This window comes from Ascidiella aspersa, chromosome 2 (assembly GCF_963924565.1).
Source record: "Ascidiella aspersa chromosome 2, kaAscAspe10.2, whole genome shotgun sequence".
Classification (NCBI taxonomy): domain Eukaryota; kingdom Metazoa; phylum Chordata; class Ascidiacea; order Phlebobranchia; family Ascidiidae; genus Ascidiella; species Ascidiella aspersa.
Window position 1 is genome coordinate 18,931,901 of NC_139448.1, and position 25,835 is coordinate 18,957,735.

Here is a 25,835-nt window from a genome sequence, read left to right on the forward strand (position 1 = left end):
TTGCAATGTCGCTCACTCTTAATCGGAATTTGTTGCGCTTGCATTTTGTTAAACCATGCGATACTCTCAACTGGAAATTGCATTTATTATACACTTTTATCCTACAATTTGGCGATCCCTATGGAGATGTGGCTAACCCATGAAAGGCCAAGAGCTGCCTTTCTTTCTTTGTTAACCGCAAAGAGTTACACCTCGCACATGACGTAGTAATTATCACTCTGTTTCTTTCTCACATACCTTAAGCTAAGTTTAATCTGAATAATGCGCACTAACTATTAACGCAAATCGTTATTCATTCTTGGGATTTGCTAAATCCTTTCACGTTGTCAAAGATTTTTAATTATACTGACTTTGTATATTGCAACAAAAATGACACTGGTCACCGTTCTATCTGACTTCATTATTCCAAAACTGAATTCTGTATTGACATTTGCTAGATGGCGCAACTTAATTGACATTTAAAAAAATTAAACAAAACTCAGTGAAGCCTATTACAGCACAAATGTCATGTATTGTGACAGGATAGTTGTGATTTCTACAGTTCTCACGTGAAAAGGTGCAAAAGCGACCGCATTAGGTTTTAGTGAGTTGCAGAATGGATTTTACAGGCCGGCCAAGAATGTTAAACGAATTAAATATTACACACTTGCATTAAGCAAACACTGTAATTTTATTCATAGTTATGTATGATATCGTCCCTTTGTACAAAAGTGATAAAGTATTAGCCAAATCCGGCATAAATTGGTAATTTAAGCAAACGAAATCGAAACCATTCAGCAGTGTTTTCAGATTGTGTGCCACGGACAAAATAAGGATTCAAACAAGCATGCGAGACTTGAATGCACTTATCTATAAGAAAAAAATAATAATTTGTATTTCCTAGTATGCTTATGTATTGGAAGTGGGATGGTAAAGTTATAATTCTTTTGAATTAACATCTAAATAGTGATTAGAAGTGTGTCGCCATTGTTTTGTGTTTTTTAGATCGTCGCAACCTCTGCTGTACATCCTAATAAAATCGAACAAAACAATAAGAGCCACATAAAATATAAAAAAGTGCGGCATGTGCGGCTCGTGGGCCGCGGATTGGCCACCCAAGTCCTATACGTTAAAAAATACAGTGAAATAATTGTAAAAAAAACATCGTGAATAATCTTGATGTTAGTTTTGCAGTAAATCGTAGTAATAAGTTGCATATATTACTAAACAAGTGCAAAGATGAAGTAAATCGTTGCAAACGCCTATAAATACAAAAATACAGGATAGAAGAAAAACAATTGTGATCATTTTTATAGCAGTGCACGAAGTTTTATGCTATGTAGGTAACCACACTCAGTCTGTCTTAAACCTGTGGAAAGGAAACTGCTGTCGGTAGACGCATGGATAATATTAACCTGCAAGATTGATAGCCTTAACAATATGGATTGGTATTGTCGAATTGTTTGGAAAACATAGTTTCTCTAGTTTTGTTGTGTAGATTTATGAGTAAGCGTTTTGTTCAGCAATCTGCTCGGTGTCTTGTGTTAGAAACAACAAGTCGTCGCCTCGACGCCAGAAAACTTGTCCTCCCGAAAGGACTTTGTGTCTGTACCTGTTATTGACATAAACAATTACTGTTATGTTTACAATAACAATTTATTTTCGATAAGAAATTTAAAACGCATTCCTTAAACCAGGGGTGTGCAACCTTTTATATAGCCGGGCCAAATATGTGTATTCGGATTAGACCACGGGCCACTTGCATATATCTCGTCGACTACCCGTTTTAGTGACTACCACAAAAAAAAAACGTTTCGTTTTTAGTTTATTGAGATTGAACGGAAAAGCTTTACAATCACTTTAATGAGAGCTGTGAATGGCTTGCTTTCCCAACCACAAACCACCCTATCCAGGTTCACTTAAATTCAAGTGCTGGCAACCCGAGGTCTATTCTCCAGGTGTACTTCAGTCAGTTCTGAGCGATAAGAGGATTTCATGAACCCCAGTTAAAAAAAATGTTCACACACGCACGTTAAACCGAACAATGTAGTCTTTGTAGTAACAAATTTTCTCAGCTGTGGAAACTCATTTAGATCGAGATGATTGCGGGGGAAAAATACTTTTTAGCTGCGCAGAGAGAATTTGTTTCTTTATTTTACAACTCACATGAACATTGAAATTGATTGAAAAATAATTACATTTGGAATGAGTTAAAACGATAAAGCTAACATTCTTTATTATGCTTTTGCTATATGGACCACAATATTAAAATCATTTCAAGAACAAAAAAAATTGCAGCGTTCAGGGCAATCCATACATTCAACTTTCACACAACTCGTACACTTTCCGCAACAGCATCTAAAACCCATTTTTGTAGTTTTATCTTGTTAACAGGCCACATTACTTTGGAATTACTTTTGTTTTTTGCTTCCGCCAACCAAGGAATTTTACTATAAAGCTATAAAGTTTGACTCAAAATTATAAACAAACTATAGTAATTAACTGTTAACAGCTACTGCAGCGATAATTCCATGGTTGTTTTAAAACAATAGCACTAAGGATATCGTTTAAGGCGATTTATAAATTGCTTTACGGTTAAAATGACTGTTGGCGGTAATCTTAGGTAAATCGCTTCCCACCCTATTTAATAAACCAAAAATTTACATGCTATATAAGGTGACCTAGAGTTAGGAATTGTCAGGAAGTTTCAATATTTTAACAGTTATCTAAAACAGTTGCCTAAATGTGTCGTGGTGCGGGCCAAGAATCAAAGCACTCCGCGGGCCACATATTTTGGTTCCGCGGGCCGCAGGTTGCACGCCCCTGGCTTAAACTGTTCTATATAAACGTAAAAATCAATTATCCTCCAGATTAAAAATTAAAGACGATTTTCTACTTGATGCTTTATTTGGTGAATAAAGAAAAACAAACAAAATATTCCAGATATAAATAGCAAAAAATAGTTTGTGCCTTGCCAAGATAATCATATGCTACCCGCACCATGCAACAGCGTTAAGACCGATGGCAATCTATGAGTAGAACAAGGCCATAGTTTTAAAGAACCGTCCTAATACACACACGAAACTAAACCGTTTGCACTCGGGTGCCATTTTTTGGTTACCGGTACATAAAATGTTTTCCTACCATCTACTTTAGGAAAACTGACTTCACAAATAAACATACGCAACACAAATGTGAGATGTATGAAGTGTCTGTTTGAACGATACAGGGAATCACTTTATTTTCCAGACTCCACACGCAGTAAGACGGTTCCAAATTATATTTGGTAGGCTATTAATCACCCTAGTAGAGAACCACTGATTGTACTCCGACATAGATAAAAAGCAATAACTGGGAAACAGCTTAACTGTTATTAGGATTGTCAGAGTACTCATTAATTTGAACAATCAGTGCTTTATTTCAACATTATTTCATGGGCCCTTCAAACAAATGCTTCAAACTTTGAGATGAACTCTGCTAGAGTTAGGTTGACCCCTTGCAACCATGGTGTCTATTCGGCTCCTTGCAAAATGACAGCAGTTCAACAAATTAAGCAATTGTGCCAGCCGCCTTGTTGCATTACCTCGAAAGAGCCAGAATATCTATGTGCAGTAAAAAATTGAAACAAGTGTGCTCAGATCTCGAACCTTCTCGAAGCCGCTTGTCTATAGTGCTTGAGGCGGACCGTTAAACAAAAATTATGATCATAAATCCCTGTTTTCTACGAAGCATAGGTAGAGGCCTTCTGTTTTGAATACTGTCTTTTTCCCCAAAATATATTTCCTCCAGTTTGGAATACTTATTAAAAACGCTAAACACAACCTTTCCTCTTGTTTTCATCGGAAGTTTGCGGCTGATAAGTTGTTTTCGTCTTTAGAAATTAATTTTCGTTCTTTAAAGAAATCGAGGACTCGTCCCGTTGAATTTTCGACCTTCTTGTGAGCATAATTGTTCACCATGTATAGCGTTCAACCAGACTTTATTTCAGTTTTACATTAGCACGTGTTTTCATGTAAATAACACATTGTGAAGACTATATTTTCAGTCTTATTATACCTCAAAGCTCGTGAATAAATTATCAACAAAAATTGATAAAACTTTAACCACCGTCGCTATAGGGTTGCTATGATAAAACTAACCTACAAAACGGATCAGTGATCACTAAACGGATTTACTTTGTTGTAAAGGGACTAAGAAAGCGTTTACCTATAAAAACTATACTTAAACTGTGCAAAGCTGAAGTATTGCGTCACATAATGATTTCGCTTGTACTAGAAATCCTTTGAAAATATAATATGCTTCGGGGCGTTCGACAGTAAACTCAATAATTTAACTTAAAAATTAAATCATAACATAAATTATGCAAATAATATATAAAAAAATCATTTAAACCAAAGCTCTAATGATATGACATTAATAAAAATCTACTAGGCCTAAAGATGGTAAAACCAATACTAAATCAAATACCCATATGTGACTTACTTGAACAGGACGAATATAGCCAGAGCAGCGATACCAATAAAGAATAAGACCAGAAAAGCGATGAGTCCTGCATTGCCTGGTCGTTGTGCAGAAGGGCCTGCTAAGAAACAAGTTTTGTTTAAAACCAATAAGTAACACATTCCTAAAAAAATATAATGTTCCTCTCAGCTCTTGCATATATTTAAATGGTTCTTCTGGCAAAATAAACTTTTTAATTAGAATGTAGTAATATTGCAATACCGCACATGATCAATAACACAGGTAAAAATAACAATATATAATTTTCAGAAAGAAAAAAAAAACATCCATTACCGGTTCACGAAAAAAGAAAACAAAAATTAAATAATATGGTCTTTGGACTGAAAAAGAAATTGTCATATTACTTTACCGTGTCTGCTAGTTAATTTACTTACGAGTTAAGAAGCTTGCATTTGTCACAAAACCTTAAGGAAACATTATAGAATTCAAGAAACGTTATATAAGTAAGTGGTCCATACTTTTTGTTATAAAAGGTCACAAAGTTTTGTCATAATTGACCTCTTGAATCAGGCAATATAAAAAAACGCTGTTCGCGGCAGCAGAGTGTAAATACATTTAAAGGAAGGTGGCAAAGAGTCTACTTGTTTGGCAAAACTTTCATCGGAAAGTGCTATTTGCAGGGCGCCTTTGTGTTTAAATAAATTGCTTAAAATGGCATAAAACACTTCTACGAAATAAAGTGCCCCTCTAGATCCGCCACTGCAAATAGGTAAAATATGTTTCATTAAACGATTTTAGGTGATTTACGAACATTAAATAGATATTCTTCAAAACAATGTATAAGATGATGGAATAGGATTTTAAGGCATCAAAAAGTTAACTAAAATACCAGGATTAGTGAGAGCATGAGTCACTGTGGTGCGAGGGTTACTAGTTGCAGTTCGCGCAGTTAGTGGACAAATCCGATCATGTGTGCTCTCCCATTGACCTTGGAAAGTACATACCACCTGCAATAAACACAAACGTCATGTGGCATAGTGCTGAATACACGCACACACACACAAACACACAAACACACAAACATATACATATATATATATATATATATAGGCCTATGTACTGTATACACACAAATGCTTAATTATGTATTATGTAAGTACAATTTTTTGGGCGTTTTGACATAAGTGATATTTGATGTACGTTCAAAGCTGCCTTGCGTAGGCCTACCAATACCGTTTCTTTCTTTTAATATCCGAAAATAAAATAGACATATGGTTATGAAAAGTGGCAACAAACCTGGTATTGAAGCGATGTGTCATGTACACAAGAAGAAGTAAAGTTTGATCCGTATTTGCTTCCACAAGTGACTTCTTGTCCATCCGGGATTTCAGACTCTGAACATGATATTTCTGTGAAGTAAACCATGCAATTCCTGTTATAAACACAAAAATTTCAATGCACTACAGATACACAAAACCTTATTAACCACTCTACGATATCAGTCCGCCTTTTTTCTGCAATCACGGTTGAAAAAAAAACAACTATCGGTTGGAATTTGAACAACTTTCCTAGACCAACTGAACAACAGGCAAATTGGTGTTAAGCGCAATAACAAGATGTGGAGAAGGGGTCTATGTTATTATATCAACTTGCTTTATCGGTTTGTATATGCGTTGCTCAGTAGCAATAATTGTCGAACTTAACACCCAAAAACTTTGCCCCGATGGCTCATGACGCATAATTTAAAAAAAATACGTTATTAGCAAACAATAAAACCGAAAAAACATACGTCTAACGTTGACGGTAAACTGACAAAACGCCTTATTCCCAGATAAATCTTCTGCTATGTACTCGTAGAAGTACACTCCCACGGCTATTGAGTAAGGTGGTGATTGGTGTATCTGAAACAACATACCCGGTAATAGTGTATGGAGGACAGAAAGTTAGATATAGAGTTAGTATACAAAGACTTAAAACATATTTATTCTCCCATACCGACGATCTAACTTTTGGCTTTGTACCAGAATTATCAGTAGCCACTGGTAATGGGAATGTTAGGGTGAACAGCTTTGAGCATCTTTCCAAGTATACTGTTCGCGATTGAGGACAAGTAGTGCCGAATGAAGGAGGTTCAGTGTCTAATAACAATTAAGTTAAATCGTACTTTGAGAAAAAGAGAATATACTCACGTCTATTATAGGCAAAAAAGGTTTTAGTTAAACATATCTATTTCTAATAACCGGTCGTTAATATACCATTATATAGAGTAGACAAACACAACACACAAATGAAAAAATCGTAAAGGTAACCTTGGTTGTAAGATTTTTGGCAAGAGTTATTAGCAGATAAAGAATAGTGATCAGCACAGGTACACTTGCGTTCAGTCGAAATAGGTAAGCATATTTGTTGACAACCACCCCTTTCCACTGAACATCCGTTTGTCTCTAAAACATAGGCTAAGATTAACGAAATGGTAAACACGATATACTTTTAGTCTATCAACGTAAGAAAAGGTTGCCTACATTATGTGAATTTTTGTAAATTATAACAATGAATTTGAAGAACATCATATATGTTACCATCTGCCGAAATAAAAAAGCATCCTTCTATGTGATTATAACAGTTGTGAACTTAATATTTTTGTTTGTAATGTCATAAAATTATGTACTAAACCCAAAGTCATAAAACAAATATTCTTGAAAACATCTGTTGTTCTCGAGCTCGTGCGCAGAAAGCAGCACAAAACCAGTATAATCGCCCATTTGATTGAAATTGTCAAACCTTTTAACTGAAGTAGGCAACACATGACGCCTTAAACACACAAAAGAAATCCGCATATTACTCGAAATAACAGTCTAACAGGATTTTATAGTCTAATAGAAATTTTGCTTTGTAGAGTTTTAATCACACTGCGTAACCTGTCAGTATGCATAGTTTGGACTGAATTGATTTCTTAAAACGGACAAAAACTTATTCAAACAGACAACCCCCCTTGTCTTTGTCTATCTACTGTTGTCCTTTGTATATCTTGTGCAAGTTTTGTGTCACGCTTATAAAACAGTTTGTTATCACTGGTCTAAAAAAACACCTTAGCCCAGTTACAGGATCCATCAAGTTCTACTATGCTTTGCAAGGCGTATATTGTATTTCAAGATAATTTGTGCTGCGTTACGTTAACAGAATTTAGGCACGTTTATAGGATTATGTGTAACCCAGTTTAAAACATACAGACTGCAATAGTGCAACACGCTTGGGCCTTTAGTTTACAGCATGTTGCAAGTTTTTAAACTTATCCAATAAAGCGCAACGACCACCAACCCCTCCATTGCTTCGCAATTCTCTCATTCAAAAAATATACAGATATGATAAACTTTTGAGAAAAGTATATCTATATGTCATTGATTTAATTATTTAATACTCACTGTAAGATTGTTTTTCAAAAAATCGTATTCCTGTAAGGGAGAATAACACATTCGGTCCAAAAGGTTTCACAGCCGTTTTGTGGTCGACATTATTCATCACATCGCTTGTAGTCACCGAGTGAATGCTGTTTTCCACCAAATCAGTTACGAACAGAGTTGAATTAAACAAGGCGATGCCAATAAGACGGTTTCCGTTCAGCGGTACGTGCTTAAAAAATTTTGTTAGTTAAGATGATGTCATTATGCTGTCGAATCGGAACTGGCAATAATCGATAACTGGAGCAAACCAAACCGAAACTGTATATCCTTAAAAAAATAAAATAAAAATGAGCCCATCAGATCCGCCTAAAACTGGTTGATACCCGACATAAAGCTTGGGATCCGCTATTTGGTCATATATCTGGTTAGGCCACTAATTTACCATTGGGTCCATCAACTTTTTACCCCAAAGCAATAGAGTCCCTAAAACACGATTTATTGGCTGCTAAAACGGGACAGCACATGCACACTGTTGGTGACAAGAAATACTTATGATTGTCGATTCTCTTGACGGTTTTAAGGTATATGATAACTGCAGTAAACTTAAATAGCGGTAGGCTACAATTTTTTACCGCAGTCCATTATGAAATATGTCAAATTAGCTCAAAATAGAGGTTTAAATTACGCGATGCTAAAACGGTTATACCTTTTTAAATCCAACATTGTAGGAACCCCTCGTGTTGAGCTCCATGTTATACCAACCAATATTTCCTTCGTAAAACTCCGTCCAGTACACAATCTTGTCTGTAAAATTTTAAGACAAAAATAAATCTCTTTTTTAAATGTAATCCATTTATTGCTTATTTATGCAAAAACATGTAGTTTTATTTGGGGTTTCATGTTATTTCATAATATAGGCTTAAACGTACGGCTACTTTTCTTTTTAATAAAATGGATCAAGATTGATTTTTTTCAGGGTAAATAAAAGGTCCACCCATGATTGATCTAACCTACACCCCAGTTACAGAGCCTGCCATTATGCTGTATTGCAACGCAAAATTCATCAATAGGCCGGGGCTTATGTTTAAAACGTCCGCGATCATCTGTAAAAGAACAGGTTTGAAACAAAAAGTCAACAAAGCTCAAATTTCTCCCAACACATTTAACCTGGACATTATTTAACATCTGATCACTCAAGAGCGGATCTCTATGACCAAATGCAAACACTTGTTAAACCTCCTGGGAGGACACAACGTTCATATCGCAGTTCAAAAACCCAAACCAGAGGAGATCGTACTCCATCCAGGATACGAATAACAACCAATATCAATCTTGACAACTACTAACTTCAACAAAAAAGAGTCAATACCTACTAAAGAGCTTCCCATCAAATTATAAGAACAAAATGTAAACGTATCGACAATAGAAAATTGTAAAATGTTTATAAAGCAACTAATTTAATCTAGCGCAGGGGTTCTTAAACTTTTTTCACCGCGGAACCCCTAAATTTTATTTTTGCTACACGTGGACCACGGTAAGCAGGAAATTTAATAAAAATGACGTCATGAATTGACGTCACAATACAAATAGACTGTAGAAATTCGCAGTTTTAGGTCCACAAAATGTGAAAAGGAAAATAGAAACAGAGACATTCAGTGCAAAAATGTTTTATTTTAAATATTTAAAATTCCACCGCAATAACTGGCTACGCCCAATGCAGAAAGTAAACCTGAGCGGGCTTCCGGTAAAATATTTGCTGTCGGAATGGTGTTCCAGGACAAGATTTTTTGCAGTTACGCCGTACCGGTGAAAAATAGTTTTACCAGAACATCGCGCCATATCGCCTTGAATGTATGTAAACTAAGACTTTCAAACAAAAACCCTAATTATCTAATATTACTTTGTTTTAGAATTTTACAAGGCCATGTCCCCTTTTCACCATCTCTTTAAAAGTATAAAAACTAATATTTCAGTTGCAAATTTGTGCACTACATCGACCAATAACCTTAAGGTTTTCCAAAATTATTTGTTTTTGACGCACGGTTATGACGTAACTTTGATTTCAAACACTGGAAATTTAACGCTTCGTTTTGCGCACATATTTAGCTAACGAAATTCATCAAGGTCATGCTCCGAATTTTCTACTCTTCTTAGGCATGTCAAGGACAAGTCAAAACAACTAAGTTTTCTGTCGGCTGCTCCATTGTTGTAGTTAAGGTTGTTTAGGTTTATTTTGGGGGTGGTTTGCTTTTTTAAATACAGTTGTTTATATTTCGAAATTAAATAGTAAATACGTTGAATATACTGTTGCAGCCAGGCATTTTATCAATGGTTTGTTATGAATATAAAAATACTTTTAGGACGCAACATTATAATTGCTAAAGCTATAGATTAATGTTTTTTTGCGTCATGGAATTTGCCGCCCATTCGAACAAGTGTCCTGAAATTCGACGCATTTATGGCAGCCTATAGAAGCCCTGAAATACGCCTTTTTAGCCTTCGTTGCATACGATTTACATGTACTTATTTTTTCATATTTTTCTCGCTTTATCTACTCAGAAATGACTTTTTCTAACCATTTCTAAAACTTAATCTTAGAATAATTCAATAATGGCTAATGTCAAAATATTAAAGTTGGGCACAAAACACCAACGGGACCAGAATTCCGCGAGAATGCAAACTCTTGACTTGTAACAGGGCTTACTTTCAACGTCGCATCAGCAAAGAATCACTCTTCTATTTTTTTTGTTTTTTTACAAAATTAAAAATGAAAGTTAGAAAGCATAATATCTGAATTAAAAGCACCAGCGCTTAAAACGTTTAACATGCCTTAACAGATATTTGGCCTAAAATAGTTAAAGTTTTCCAATTAAACATAGAAATTTGATTGCTCACCAGAAGAGTCAATTGTAATGCCATGTGGCTGGGAGGCACCTTCCACCAAGACTTTTCTTGAAGTACCATCCAGGTTGGCACACTCAACACGACCAACAGAACTTCCGTCAGCAGACATTCCACCCCAGTCCGACCAAAATATCATTCTAAAAGTATTGATTTAATATTATTATTATTATTGCCTTATGTTGGATTTGGAGTTTTTGTTTTCAACTTACCTTATTGTGGGATCCACAAACATCTCAAAAGTTTTAAAAATGTTATGAAGCTGCAGGGTTTTGGAGATATTCTTCAGTTCAAGAGAAGCAACAACGATAGAATCAGTGACCGAATCAGCAAAATACAGATTGCGCGAAACGGCGTCAATCGAAATTGAGTAAGCTGTTACTCAAAAAATAGTCTTCTGTAGCATTAAAGTGGTGAAACAGCCATATATACTTGTTTGATAACGCATATGGCGTATTATCCTGTTTTTAGCGCTTCGAGCTAAGCTAACTTGGCTATGTGTTGTTGTTTTCACCCCGTTCTCGTTTTAGCTCAAAGGCCCCGGAGTGTACTATTGCACTCTGTAATAGGAGTTTTTCCAACTTAGCGAACGCTTTTTTCGCGCTTAATATGTTCTGTCCATTTAAAAAAAGTAAAAGGCCTGATTCAAATCACAAGCTTTGCCACTTCAAACTTATAGTTATTAAAAAGTATTATATGGCTCTCACATACGACAAACAATATGCGGCTTTTATAAAAAGAGGGTTACGTTAAAAACACGTAAACTCGTTTACAAGTTGGACGAAACATTTATTACCTTTTATGCCGGTTAGGAAAACATCTTGATTTGAACCATTTGTGAAGGATCGCGAAATTGTTTTCTTTTCTGTATCGGAAAAATATACCATACGACTGCTGTCATCGTAATCAACTGATTGAAGGACCCCGACATTCGAGACAGGTATAATGGCATACTTTTCTGGAGAATTAACGGGAACCTATAAAATATACGTATTTTACAAGACAAAGTGCTAACGGTATATTTAAATGTTAAATTCTTGCTTAAGAGACCACATTTGTTCAGATAGGATGTAACGAAAATACTATAAACCTATGAACAATAAACAATAAAACTCAAAGTTTAAAATCCAGAGTAAAATCAGGATCGGAGAAATAAGAAAAAAAAGGAGAAATAAGAGAAGTGCTTACGGCATACCAAGGTACGTGGGACAAACCAAGAACTCGTTTTCAACCAGATAGAGGGGCCATCGAGCCGTATGGAAAACGTTTAACTACAAGGAAAAGAACGACAAAGCTGCTCGTTTACGGCACTATGCTGTTGAACACATATCTAAACTTAAATTTAAACCCGCTATTTCGGAATGTTTTGAAATTGTATTTTTGGAAGAGCCGCCTATGAGTCAACTGAATTTTAGCTAAGCCAAATGTCTGTGCGGTGCTGCTTTGCATTAGATAGTTTTTTTCTGACAGCCTGATGTTTTTGTTTTTAAACTTTTTTACGTAAACCTATACTGATTCCTTAATTTGGTGACCTTTTCATTAATTTTATTATTATTTTGCTTTGTATTTTATGTATTTCATTTTACTTATAGGAACTGACGATGCCAGTATAGGCAAAATATATATTCCTTTTTAAAAAAATGTCTGATCCTGATTTTACTCTGGTTTTTAAACTTTGAGTTTTATTGTTTATATACGCGTCAGCGGAACAGTGATCGACAAGCAGAAACCTGCTGTCAATGGTTTTGGATTCCATAAAGATACTCCCTTCTATATAAACCTATGAAAATACTATAAACCTATATTGAAAAAAATAAGAACCTACAATCAATGGTTAGATATACTGCTGTATAAATAAATAAAATGTTCTTGTCAACGAAGTAACAAGCGCAATAGTCAACGGGCCTAACTAAGAAGGAAATAAATTATAACATTTGGTTTTCGTCCGGTAGAGCAATTGAACATGGTAAGGTATATTCAAAGTGAAATAACTATACTTAGCATTACAAAATATTCTCTATAACGTACAAGCTAATGCACAGAAATAAAAGCACATAGCTATTTTCTCTTTTTATATATATTTCTAGTTAAAGTCAACCAACCTGAAAAATTTTATTGTGTGCTGAGTCAAAAACCATAAAAAAGTTGTTTTGAATATTTGGCCTTAGGCACGACTTTCCGTTCGCAGCAAGGTAATATCCCTGTCCACAATAACATTTGTAAGAAGTTCCCTTCAGTGCTATGCATAATTGAGCACATGTATGGTTTGTACAAGGATCTACACGACAAAAGAGACATTAAGGCAATAGGTTTTATTTCCAATTTGCTATTATAATCTGATCACGAACGGATATTATCATAGTGTCAAACGACTCGAAAGACGACGACTTTTCGTCGAGTATATAGGCTGTAATTTAATAATATCGTACGCCCTTAGTCAAGAGTCGCATATATGGTGATTCTCATACTTATATGTGTCGCCCCCTACAGTAATTTATGTATCATCTTCGCCCCTCATTAGGGATTTTCAGATTTAACTTTTTTTTGAAAATTTATGTTTTCTGCTTGATTTCCCATTATGTGTCACATAAAAATCAGTTTCATAAGTTATTCAAAACAATTGGACAACATTAAGGGGCTCCGCAGACACCCCAAAGTTACCACACTAAAATTGCGAAAATCTGGTACTTCCCCTAACACGATGCTGTACGTTTTTCTTTAAAAACACATAAACCTTGTAATTTTTATATTAAATAATGGAATTACGCATTACTAATCTATTTTCCAGTTTATGTAACTTAAAATGTATTCTTAAAGCCCCAAAATCCCTACTCCATTCCATTTTTTGACCTGTTTTTTTTTTTTTTTTTTTCACATATATAAAATAAAATATATTTTAACAAATTGTTTATTATGAAAAGCAAAGTATTTTAATCAACAGTGGATAAAGAAGGAATATAACAAAAGTATAACAATGTCATACTTGAATAAATGGAATAAGGAAACATCATTAAATAGTTTTTTATATTTTTTAGCCAAGGTGTTTTTAGAAAATCTGGGTATGATCGCCTGTGATCTTCAACAGCCTGTAGCAAGTTGTACGTTGCTGTGATTGTCGGTTAATATAGCATCATAATCAGTGTTTAATTTTAACCTCTCTTTTTGCGGCATCATTCACAACTTTATCGGTACATAAAGACTTCAACTCGTTGTACCCATTATGGGGATCATGCAGCTGGGAGAATGCGTCGTTCAATCACATTTCTGATTGAGTAGCGTAAAAATAAACCAGGAATCTGTGCCAATCAAACCCTCTAAAGTGGTATAACTTTTGATTTTATTAGGCAAAACTTGAATGCCTTGGTGAAAATCTTCAGGATTTGCTGTTGCAAGAAATGTATGGTCAATTGCTGCCTTGTGTCGTTGTTCATTTGTGGGTGATTACTAAACAAGGAAAATGTGACAAGTTTGTCTAGAAAAATAGCATCATTACCCATCTGCTCATATACTACATAACCAATTTTGGCCATAGAAAACTTGTCCCGACCACCTTGTAATGTGTGTTGCACCTGCTTGATCGTCTTCTTCTTTCGTTTGGACGATCTTATTATTCCAGTTCAAATGTCCGGGCAGAAGTCGAGATACCAGCGGATAGTCTCATCGTCCAAAAGTGTCAGACCATTCGTCACATTGGTGGGCGATATATGGCACCGTGAGACTATGTGATCTGCCGTCTGTTCCTCCAAACCACAGTCGCAAAAGGAGCTGGTCCCCATTTATTCTTGGAAGACCTGGTTTTATTTGGTGGCCATCCATTCACCTACACCAGAGCTTTCACATTTCTGCAGTGATTTGAGTGCAGCTGGTACGAAGGGCATCTCGAGGGTAGTAGCCTTTAGTATTGTAGCTCCTCTGGGGCGAAGCTCAGCGGGCTGGATGCCTGCCAGGGTCGGAATGTGAGTGTCCTGTCCAGATGCACGCCGGGGTATATAGACGTGGAAATCCAAAGTTCTTCCATTGGTATTGACGGACAACACACAGTTAACTTCCTTGTTATTGAGGTAGACTAAGAGTCCTCTCAACACTGGCCAATTCCCTTCAGCATGCAAGATCGCCAAGTCATCAGCGTATGGTTGGAGACTGTGGCGGCAGATTACTGGTATAAACATTAAACAGCAAAGGAGCCAGGACTGATCCCTGAAGCATGCTGTTTCTAAGGCGTCATAACCTACTTTGATCGAGCCGTTGTTTGTCTTAAAACAAAGCTGCGATTATGGACAAGTTCCATGATCATGCTGACCATGTATTTGTTAAAAATATTAAACACTGATTATGCTGCTATATTAAACGACAATCCTCAGCTTGCTACAGGCTGTTGAAGATCACAGGCGATCATAAACAGGCTTTAAACAATTCGCTAAAATGTATTTTATTGTATAAATGTAATAAATTAAATGACAACTCTAAAAATGGGGTAGGGCTTTAGGGGATTTAAGAATACATTTTAAGTTACATAAAACTGGAAAATAGATTAGTGATGCTTTCTTGCCATTGTTTAATATAAAAATTACAAGGTTTCTGTGTTTTTAATGAAAAACGTACTTTTCCGCGTTAGGGGAAGTCCCATATTTTAGCAATTTTCGTGGTAACTTTGGGGTGTTTGCGGAGCCCCGTAATATTGTCCAATTGTTTTGAAAACGTGTGAAACTGATTTTTATGTGACACATAATTAGGCTTGCCATACGTTCCGGTTTAGCCGGGACAGTCCCGGTTTTAAGGCCTTGTCCCGGTGTCCCGCCCGGTTAACCAATTTGTCCCGGATTTTTCAATTTGAGATTTACAAAGAAAAAGTAAAAACTGTAAAAACTCTTGAATTAGCCATTTACCAATTCTTTCTTAAAACTAAGTAATACTTTTTACTTTTTCATTTTTTAAGGCTGTCAAGCAAATTTTTTTAATCTAAATTAACTAATTTTCGAGCGGGTCTGTTACAGCGCAAAATTCAGATAGAGTTTGCAAAATTTCGCATTTAATGCGGCGGTTTTAATCGAAACCAATTTTCAGTTTCAAACGAGATTTTACTTACGTTGGACGCAATAAGGTACAGCGATTACGTATCTGCTCAAAGGTTTAACGTTTGTGAGTGGGTCCAAAATTGCTTTTTGGTTAGCCTACATACTTTGTTTTATTGTATAAAAAAAATATTTAAAGATAGTAATTTAATCTCACAAGACTAAGAATTGAATATGTTTCTTTAAAAATTGCATTTTGGTTACATACTTTGTTGCATTGTATAAAAAAAATTTAATAGCAAATAATTATAGCTGCGTGGAAATAAAAATCAAATTAGGTATATTGCCTTAAATAAAGTTCATTTCTTTTAGGTTTAAGAACTTCTTGAAGTATGTTACCGCGCAAAATTTAAGTAGAGTTCGCAAAACGTCGCATTTAAAGCGGCGGTTTTAATCGTAACCAATTTTCAGTTTCAAACGAGATTTTATTTACGTTGGACGCAGTATGGTACCAGGATTACTTATTTGCTGAATATCACGCAATGCGAACCATGGCTGCTATACAACTTAAGGTTTTACGTTAGTGAGTGGTTCCCTATTGATATATGTCACTGGTTTTCGTTACGTAAAAGATGTTTGACGTGCTTAGCCGTTGGGTATTAAGTCGTTTCATTTTAAATAAGCACACATTATTTGCAATTTTGTTTCAACTAAATGTAAAATTTTAGTTTGCGAAGACGAACAATTAAATGTTTCACAGTCACGCAGATAAATGCGATAATTTATAAGTAACACGCCATGCGATTAAATGCTGCTTCCACATAGGCTAAAGAATGTGACTCCATTTGTGGGGAAGAATTTAGTTAACCCATTTCAGGTACAATAAGCAAAAAAATAGTCAAGGGACGACCAACATATATGCTCTATAACAATTAACGATTAAAAAAATTAAAATGTTTTATTTAGAAAAAAAATAAAATGTTTACCACTTTACACACTTTTTAGCACTCAAGCCAGGATATTACGCAATCCGTAACATTAGTTTTAAGTAACATGGTAAATTACCTTTTTAAATCATCGGACAAGCAAATGGCGCAGAGTAGAACATAATATGTAATAGTTTTAAGAGTCCAGCTTGATGGAATCTTACATTTTGTTTAACCTATGCTTGAGAATGATTTGGTCCGGGGAATACGAATTTGTTATGGACACAGCGCCTTTGTCAACATGTACGGCCTAATATTGTTGCTGCTTTCAAGAAAGCCGCATCCTACTTTAATTGTAGAAAGTATTTACTGGACTCATTTTATTCACAATACAGAGCATTACTTTGGGTTACAATTTAAATTACTTGACAAACCACCCTTAAAACTGACAAAATATAAAATAACCACAACCCCGTTAAGTTAATTAGTTTCATTAAATTATTTTGTATTACGTCTACATAAAGTTTATTTGCTGTTTTAAATATGCGTCCCGGATTTACGTTTCGAAAAAATGGCAAGCCTACACATAATAGGAAATCAAGCAGAAAACATAAATTAAAAAAAAAAGTTAAATCTGAACATCCCTACCCCTCATCCACATTTATTTGACGTCTTAAAACAAACAATGTTTGAAACAAGTGTTGTTTCTAGCGAACTCGTGCGCAAATATGAAGCCAAAATCCAACTAAATATCGCGCAGAGTAGATTTCCTTAAAGTAGACAAAAATGTAGTTTTAGCGGACAGAACTTCACGAGAATTGCAAAACAATGTATGAACATAGTAAATTTGGCCAAAATATAGCTTGGGGTAATGGCCTGGTGCATACCCTCCCCGTGATCTGCCATTTTGGTCAGGTATAATCGCAACTCATAGTTTCCTAATGGAAAGGCATTTTTGCAGATTGTACGCGGGTATAGCAAGCAGACGGATCCAGGATAAGATATGTCATATACTGCGACTTCAATAATGTTTAATCGACAAAATTTTTAATTTAGAAGTCTACGTAATGCATTATTGAGCTAAATCTTTCGCACTTTGCTCGATGTAATAACGTTTTTAAGATGATTTTGTCTGTTCGCCTAAAAAAATTAATTTGACAAAATAGCATTTTGGAGAGTCTAAGTCAACCCGGCAATATATACAAAAAGTATGGCAAGAATCAAATTGATGCGCGATACGGCCGGAGCAGCAGTTGGTCCAATTGACCGTTCTTATTGTATACTTAAAACCGGAAACCGGAAAATGCATTTGTATATTAAGACAAATGTAACTCACTCGCTTATTTTTCAAACTAGGCACGAGGCAATATTTTAGCTTTACATTATCAAAAAAGTTTTTTTTGCGCTTCGCGAATCTTATTTAACTTTCTGGGTTGTTTGCAAGAACCTTTATAGCCCAGCAAGGAAGCCACACATATCATGGAACTCACAAAAATGACAGTTTTCGACAACGTATAGTCTGCATAAATAAATGTAGGTTTCAAATACGACATAACATCGAAAATAAACGCGGGGGTACATTGAGGCATATTTTTAGTATAGTTTTATAAAGATTTTTAAGAAATTGTAATGTGCGGATAGTTTATAAAAACCCAGCTTAATGTACCCCCGCATTTATGTTTTGCTGATTTTTTCGTATTATTGGCTTTAGGAAAACCTATTTCGGTGTAAATATCTAATTAATCAGAGTGGGAGACTATGTTTATCTTGTTAGGCATACTTTTTAGTAGTATGGAAATTTTAATGTGCGAATAGCTTTCAAAAATCCAGCTCAATGTACCCCGAAGAGTTGAGTTTGTAAATCTGAAAACAACTTCAAAGACTTAATTTTTTTAAATGTTTTACATATATATTTTTAAAAGAATCCTTTACAGCCGTTTATATAACTCCTGCGACGACTTTTGTTTTTATCATAGTAATAAATGTAGAGCTAAATTTCCCCAGATAGACATACTTGTTTGCCAAATGACCACTGGTGCAATACAAAATACATTTACACAAAGGTAACAACGAGTGAAGGAACTTGGGACAAATAAAAAGTTTAAAAGAGCTGCTTACTTGAATTTAAATCCGCGATTGTAGCTGGTTGTATTTCAGGAGAGTAAACAAGAACGGAGCGTGGGCTAGGAAGAAATCCGAAACTTATTCTTTTGACAGCTCTTGTGTGTTTGTCAATCAATATAATACTTTTTCGTAGCTTGTCGCTCACGAAAAGTGTGTCCTGCGTTAAAAAAAATTATTAGTTGTTGACATTTTCTTTAGTGGTAATATATGTTTGCTGGTTAACAATTGCTAACCTCAGTCATTATATTTTCAAAAGTTGATAAACGTTATGCTCTATAATTACCTACTTATGGCTTACTTATGCCACATAATAAGAACGTTTAGTAATAAAACCGATCTGAAGTCTTTCACGATTGTTCACAGCCTATCTGCAGAATGATATTTTTTTATTGCTCGGGAAAAACATTTGGCTAAATATTTTGTAGTTAAGTGTAGTTCAGTTAATTTTATACGCCGTTCCGGTCATTCATAATAGCTCTAGATTTGTATATCTCGTTAATGGTCCACAGTTTTCCTTCCCAATTCCTGCGCTTACTTACCGAAAAACTAGACATTTTATAACCATAGCGTCATCGAAAATATAAATAAACCGCACCGTTTTAGTAGAGGAACTGTGAAATAACACCAACCTTGTCAGACGTAATGCCAAAAAACCAGGATTTTTCTTGCTTGAAGATTTGCGTAATGTTGTTTGGTGAAGATGTTGGACAGGTTTTTATTTTTGCCAAAGTAAAGCTTCCATCAATGGTAGTTCTTTCAGTCCAATACAATCTGGAAATAAACCACCAAAGATTGTAATCGAATGATTTGATTGGAAAAAGGTGTCCCAAATTCGACATATATAAAAAAAATGTATTAAGAGCAACGTAAACAAGGCTATAGGACTGCCAATCAGGTAAAAACATCTAAATATCTCAGGAATTTTAAGAAGCAGGTTTAATTTACATAACTTAAAAAAATGATTTCCTTCTAATAACTTAGGTACGCTAAATGAAACTACACATCTTATAAACAACAATTTAGCTGTAAACTCGGCCAGTTCGTTCTGTTTAGATTTGTGAGCCAGTGTTCTTAAGATCGGTCTGGTTTGGTGTCTTGTTTGTCAGTTTGTGTCATTATTTTGCATTTCATAGTAAAAGTATAACACTCGAATAGCTGTTAGCCTAAGTTCTCTTTTTTTGGCTACTTATAAATGCAATAAATAAAATGCCGAAGAAAAATTTCGCGTAATTTTAAAATGTTTGGAGCCAGTGGCGCTATGTAGCGTGTACACTGCCCGGAGGTGGAGTCCTGAAGCCGTGCATTTTTAACGGAGTCGTAACTGGAGCCGGAGCTCTACGTAAAATTCGTATAGAGCTGGAGCCAGTTGTTTAAAAAATAGCTCCGGCTCCGATGTATTTTGTAAGATGTACACTTTGCACAGCAACCCTTCACAAAATTAAGAAATGTTGCCTCTTTGGCGCCACCTTTTCTTTGTTTTGTTTTTATTGTGGTGTTTTGTTTGTGATTATTTTGAAACGCTAGATATTTTAAATTAAACGTTTATCCTTGACTTAATGGAGCCGGAGCCGGAACAATTTAACATTTACGCCTGCTCCAAAGCCTTTGTGTTATAACCATATATTTCTATACAAGTCTCGCGATTTCTTTCTCATATTTGGAAATGCTAAACCAGGAACCTTGGAATAAAACTAAATTCAGGGTGGAAGCCCTGATCAAGGCAATTTCGTTTTTATAGGTGCTATTTTTCTATGGGGGAAGAGTTTTGAATATAAGTCAGATGGGTCTCACATAAATACCGAATCCACCTTGAAATTTCTAAATTCCCCCTTAGTGGGAAATTGTGACGTTATGTGTACGTTTTAGCTAGAAACATCTGGTGTTGTTGCGGAATAATAAGCACCTTTTATCAACGGGATCAAATATAAGATCGTCAATTGAAGTAACGTCGCTAAAGCTGTGAAGAAGGACTTTGTTGTTTCCGGTCAGATCGCTCTTTGTGATGTTACAATTACTAATGCCCACTTCAGACCAATACAAAGATCTAAAAACATAACAACAGGATTCAAATTTTGCATGAGTTACTAGAAGTTGATAAAAAAACTATAAAATAGCATGTTTAAGCACATGCCATATAAAAAAAAACTTAACACAACGCACCTTTCGAAAGGGTCGATAGCAATTTTTGCAGGAACTTTACTTGTAATTGCGGAAATGGCAAAAAAGTGCGTAAAGCTCTGGTCAGAAACCATTATCCAATTTTTGTCGGTATCAGCCCAATAGAGGTTATTAGTGATCCAATCCACTGCGATTCCGTCAATACCGTAGCTCATGTCTTTAAAAATCGGTGTGAAGTTCTTTTTCTGTTAGCAAAGAGCTTTGAAATCCACATGTAAGTTCGGCGAATTAAACAACTTTTATAATTGATATCATATATTCGCCCCAAAATAAATTCAAGAATATTGTTTACTACAGAACATCTCTTTTAAATAAGCGCGGACTACTTGCTTGTGTATTGCGCAATCACACATCTTAATTGCCGTAAAGTCATAAACAAAACAAACAAACAAACATGTTTATTGTATATAATAAACTTTAAAGTCGAAAACACTGATTTTAATGGATAGCCTATACCTTGACAACAAAATTACACAAATTGTTGTGAGAAAAAAACTGTGATTAATCCTATATCATATATATAGGATAACAAAAATTTACAATTGACTATAGTCAAATGTTTCCTTTCCTTATATAACTTGAATAACAGTTGGTTTAACACAGTGCTACCCAACCAATGGGCGCGAAGCATTTCTAAATGTTACCGTTTTTTATTAGATCGGCAAATTATTGCATTATCATACGTAACTTTTATTCAACAATGTAACAAATACGTAACAATTAGATGAGTTGTGTCGCATTTACTATTTCAGTGCGTATTGCACGTGCATCCATTGTTCTTTTTCTCATTACAGTAATTTGTTTTTTATACGTTTGGTCGTATCTCAATGTGAGTCGAACAATAAAACTTGCGTTGAAAGTGAGTCGCGAACTGAAAAAGTTTGGAAAAATCAAAAACCATCTGTTGTACGTCATAAACAAGGTAATTACATTCGTATGACTAGATTTGTAAGGTCTTCTAAGAGTCATCTTTGGATTGTTTAATAATATTATTCAAAAATTTAACTGTGTTCTCTGTATGACAGCAGTGTTCTTTATGGTAAATCTCATGTGTATATTGTCGGAAGTTGTCTAACATGCGACTAACACGAAAACAACTGGTTATTGACAGCAATAAAGCGTGTAAAATCGCCAGCTGCGTGTATGGCTTAGGATTATTCAAAATTGTTCCAGTAAACAAGACCAGATAAATCATTTTGTAGCCGATGCGATACGAAAGTACTACCCAGCAAAAGCGCCAAACATGTCCTCAGGTGATTTACTACGTACAACCAAAGAGAACTAGTATATATTACGCATCTGACAAAAAAAATCGGTTCATTATATTTTTAATAAATTAAAGCCACTCTATCTAAAGTAAACTGGACATATTAAAATGTTAAAAAAACAGTTCTCTCCCGTTATTAAAACAATGCTATTGGCCTACAAACTTTCAGGTAGGTCACAGCGCTAAGCCGACTCATGCATTAAGTCAAAAATACTGCCGTCGGAACAACCATTTGCAGAAGATTAATTCGCGAGACAAGATATAAGAAAATAAAATATATTTGCCTCGTTTTGTGTATTTTAGGGTGTTACCTTTGCTGAGAATGCGTATCATTTTTCGAAAAACGATAACAAATTTTAAGAAGTAAAAAAAACTCAATTTGTGTTGTACTTTTTGTCGTCATTTAGGCTTTTAGGACAAACTTGGTCATTATAGTTGATGCATATTACAACCGTAATAAAAAAAAACAGGTAATAGGCTGTAACTGTATCATTTCGAAATAACAGACGAAGCTTGACACTTTGATCTCGCCAGCCTTTATTCTGGTTTAGGTCACATACAACAAAACTCGAATGTCCTTGAAGGCACTACCTTTATTGAGGATATCGTCACAAAGCCGCCACATGTATTTAGGTGCTAAACTAAAATATGTTAAAACAATAGCTAACAATATTGCCCACTAAAAATATATAAGATAAATGGCAATGTAAATAAAGCTGACAACATACCTGTGTATCATATGCTCCTATGAAATTGTGCCTGTAATCAGTGAAGTAGATAAGGTTCAACTTGTAGTTACACGCCAGCGCCCAGTACTCCGAAAATGGAGCTCCGTTGAAAAGTATGTTGGGGCGAAAACTGGGAAGGTTCAAAACATCCTTGACCGGACTCGAGAGAATTGTGCTGTATGGAAACTAAACAACAACCTTATAATCGTATATACTTATAGGCGGGGAAACTATACAGAATAATGGCCCGACAATACCATATTTTAACCTATATATTGGATAACACAATCTTAATTAATTATATTTTAAAAGAAATGAAAAGAACATCTACAACGATATAAAACTATACTTTTTTAAACGAAAACAAAATAGAATATTAACATATATATATATAGCAATTTTTTAATTTGTTTCATAAACTACAAAACATAGAGTAATTACTACACATCAAGAACCAGTAAGCGCCTATACTTCTTATTTTTTTCGAATTTTCTAACATTATGTAACTAGTATAATAACAATAATATTGTTAGTTTGCAGGTCTTGTTGCTGGTTATTAATATTTACTTCAACCTTTTTTGGTATTAAGATAATGGGGGCAATGCTACATATGTCGGGCAGCGTGAACTCACCATTGTAATTGTGCACATACACGTTTTTTGATAATATTGACATGCTTTAAGTAATCCCGCTATTAATTTAGCACGGTTTTGATTAAAAGCAGTTCAACCTAAATACAGTATAGGCTAATAAAAACTGTATTTAGTACAACAATTTAAACTCACAAATATTCGCGTATTGACAATCCAGACAAGGATTGGTTGTGGAGTTGGTTTTGTGGTCACATCAGTAGTTATGACTGTTTTTGTTGTTGTCGTCAAACTGTTGGTGATAGCATTAGAAATGGTTGTGTTCGTTGAAGTCCTGTTGTCACCCTGTGTTATTTCAGTGGGCACCGCAGTATAAGTCGTGACATTTTCGAGAGATGCTGAGGCCGATGAAAAAGTGATCGGAGTCCCGGTTTGAGTAATATTGGTTTCATTTGCTGAGCTTGCGAAAACCGCTGCATAAAAGTTATATTCAAAATAATTTTCCGCCTAAAGGGACAGCATGTTGATTACTATAGCCAGTGGTGAACGTAAGCCGGAACGATCCGCAACGGCGTTCCGGTAAAGAATTTCTGCGGGAACAGGATTCTTGTAAAATAGGTATATCCAGTAGGCCTACGCTGATCCGGTCAAAATATTTTCTTTTTTACGAGGCCATGTCCCCATACCATGCTTACCTCTTTTAGTTTCACGGCATCGAACGCTAAGCCTAGGATTTTTTAAGTTACATGCTTTATGAGATCTGTTTATCCAGAACTTATTTCGTCATCCCTGGATTTTTTCAAGCGTTTCGGGAAGTAAATTTTAAATCGTTCCTGTAAGAAAACTATTCTACTTTCACCCCTGCTACTAACAAAGAGTGGCGAATATGAAGCAAAATGTTTTAAAACCAAATATCGTTAATATATGTGTAGGATCCACGAATTTAGTTTCGCCCAAGCCGACGACACTTTCCAAATTTTTATACTTAGTTCAATCTTTCACAATTAAAAAAACAGCAATCCATCCTATTCGGTAATTCAAAGATTGCCAGTTAAATATTGTTTAGCATTTTGGTGACCATTACAAAACAACAGACCAGTATGTTCACCTGTGCCTAAACCCGGAAAGGCTTGTCATTTCCGCGCGTGCTGATTTAGCCTTAAACACACACAATGGCACACTTACACAAGCTTTGTTCACCTCGCTTACCTGTGTTGGTAACAGTCGTGGTGGTTATGTTATCTTGTGCTGAATAGCATGATGCAAAGAGAAGTAAAACAAAACACCGAATGCTTAGTCGGCCGATCATTCTGCAGCGCAAGCCATAAGCAGTAAAAATTGCAAAAGTGAAATGTTGTTTTATTTGCATTAAGACTTGCAACAACTGTTAACATAAAATCAATAGAGTTTCATAATTTATCTTACCAACGTGAATTTAAATTGCATCAAAATAAATTTTAAAATTAAAACGAGGTAATTCAACAATCACTTTGGTTCTAAATTTTGCTCTATTTGTGTTTTTTTTATACAATTTATGTAGGATCACATTAACTCCAAATTTTGATTCTAAATTCATTCAAAATTTTGCAGCAATTCAAAAATGCTTTTTTCATTGTGGCATCACAGTAAACCCCTCGGCGAAAATCCTAGTAATCGTGCGGCCAACTATTTATATTTTATGAAGGGTTCCGTGAGCCCAAAAGGTTGGGAACCATTACCATACCCTATCAACCCGAAAGTATGCCTTAATTGTAGTAAAATATCCTCAACATTGCATACAGTGTGTAAGGGAAAAGATAGGTGAGGAGTATTTAAGATTCCCATGTGGTTGTAACGGTCCTATTCACTTTTTTAGACACCTAAAATTATAGATTCAGATAAAATTTGACGCTTTTAAAAAGTATTTTTTTTTCGCATTTTTTATATGACCTTGTATTCTCAATAGCGCGCGTCATGAACTCAGTTGTCTCAAATGTGAATGAATTTATTTTATTGATCTTATGCAAAAATCGCCTCCTTCCAAATTAAACGGTGTGCTGTGCAGCGGCAGTCAACAGCCTTTGAGAAAGTGATTCTCAAATTGTGGCACACTTAGTGTGGTTTGATAGTTTTCGAAGTGTTACGCTGGATTTTTTGAACTTGAGGAAAATAAAATATTCATATTATATATTCATATTACTGCAAGCAGGCAGGCGAGACCTGGAAGCATATATAATTTGGGATATATCATGTAGCAATGAAACGGAATAAACTCTTTTAAATCATATA

General features: G+C 35.1%; 1 protein-coding gene across 3 annotated transcripts; it reads right to left on the reverse strand.

The window, feature by feature from the left end:
* Positions 1-439: 439 nt before the first annotated feature.
* On the reverse strand, positions 440-24,947 carry LOC146164197 (uncharacterized). 3 transcript variants are annotated; one of them, XM_083381917.1, is made up of 21 exons: positions 24,777-24,947; positions 23,763-24,040; positions 22,978-23,163; positions 20,965-21,167; positions 20,708-20,848; positions 19,434-19,575; positions 18,799-18,961; positions 12,845-13,020; positions 11,539-11,719; positions 10,955-11,117; positions 10,737-10,882; positions 8,548-8,645; positions 7,863-8,070; positions 6,750-6,884; positions 6,436-6,578; positions 6,230-6,341; positions 5,737-5,849; positions 5,330-5,447; positions 4,875-4,904; positions 4,462-4,558; positions 440-1,591 (listed from the first exon to the last, which is right to left on the reverse strand). In XM_083381917.1, the coding sequence occupies exons 1-21, from the start codon at positions 24,934-24,936 to the stop codon at positions 1,480-1,482; spliced, it is 3,105 nt and encodes a 1,034-aa protein (XP_083238043.1). In that variant the 5' UTR covers positions 24,937-24,947; the 3' UTR covers positions 440-1,479. The 3 variants fall into 3 exon arrangements, with proteins under 3 accessions (XP_083238043.1, XP_083238042.1, XP_083238044.1); XM_083381916.1 differs by having other exon boundaries at positions 4,462-4,561; XM_083381918.1 differs by lacking the exon at positions 4,875-4,904 and having other exon boundaries at positions 4,462-4,561.
* Positions 24,948-25,835: the final 888 nt, after the last annotated feature.

What these genes read in the sequence shown, in the direction of transcription:
- LOC146164197 (XM_083381916.1), bottom strand. Translation starts at nt 24,936, where the DNA reads ATGCAAATAAAACAACATTTCACTTTTGCAATTTTTACTGCTTATGGC. An exon ending in TAGGAGCATATGATACACAG is followed by an intron (nt 21,168 to 22,977) that starts GTATGTTGTCAG and finishes CTTTGCTAACAG; the next exon opens with AAAAAGAACTTCACACCGAT. An exon ending in TTGGCATTACGTCTGACAAG is followed by an intron (nt 18,962 to 19,433) that starts GTTGGTGTTATT and finishes TTTTTAACGCAG; the next exon opens with GACACACTTTTCGTGAGCGA.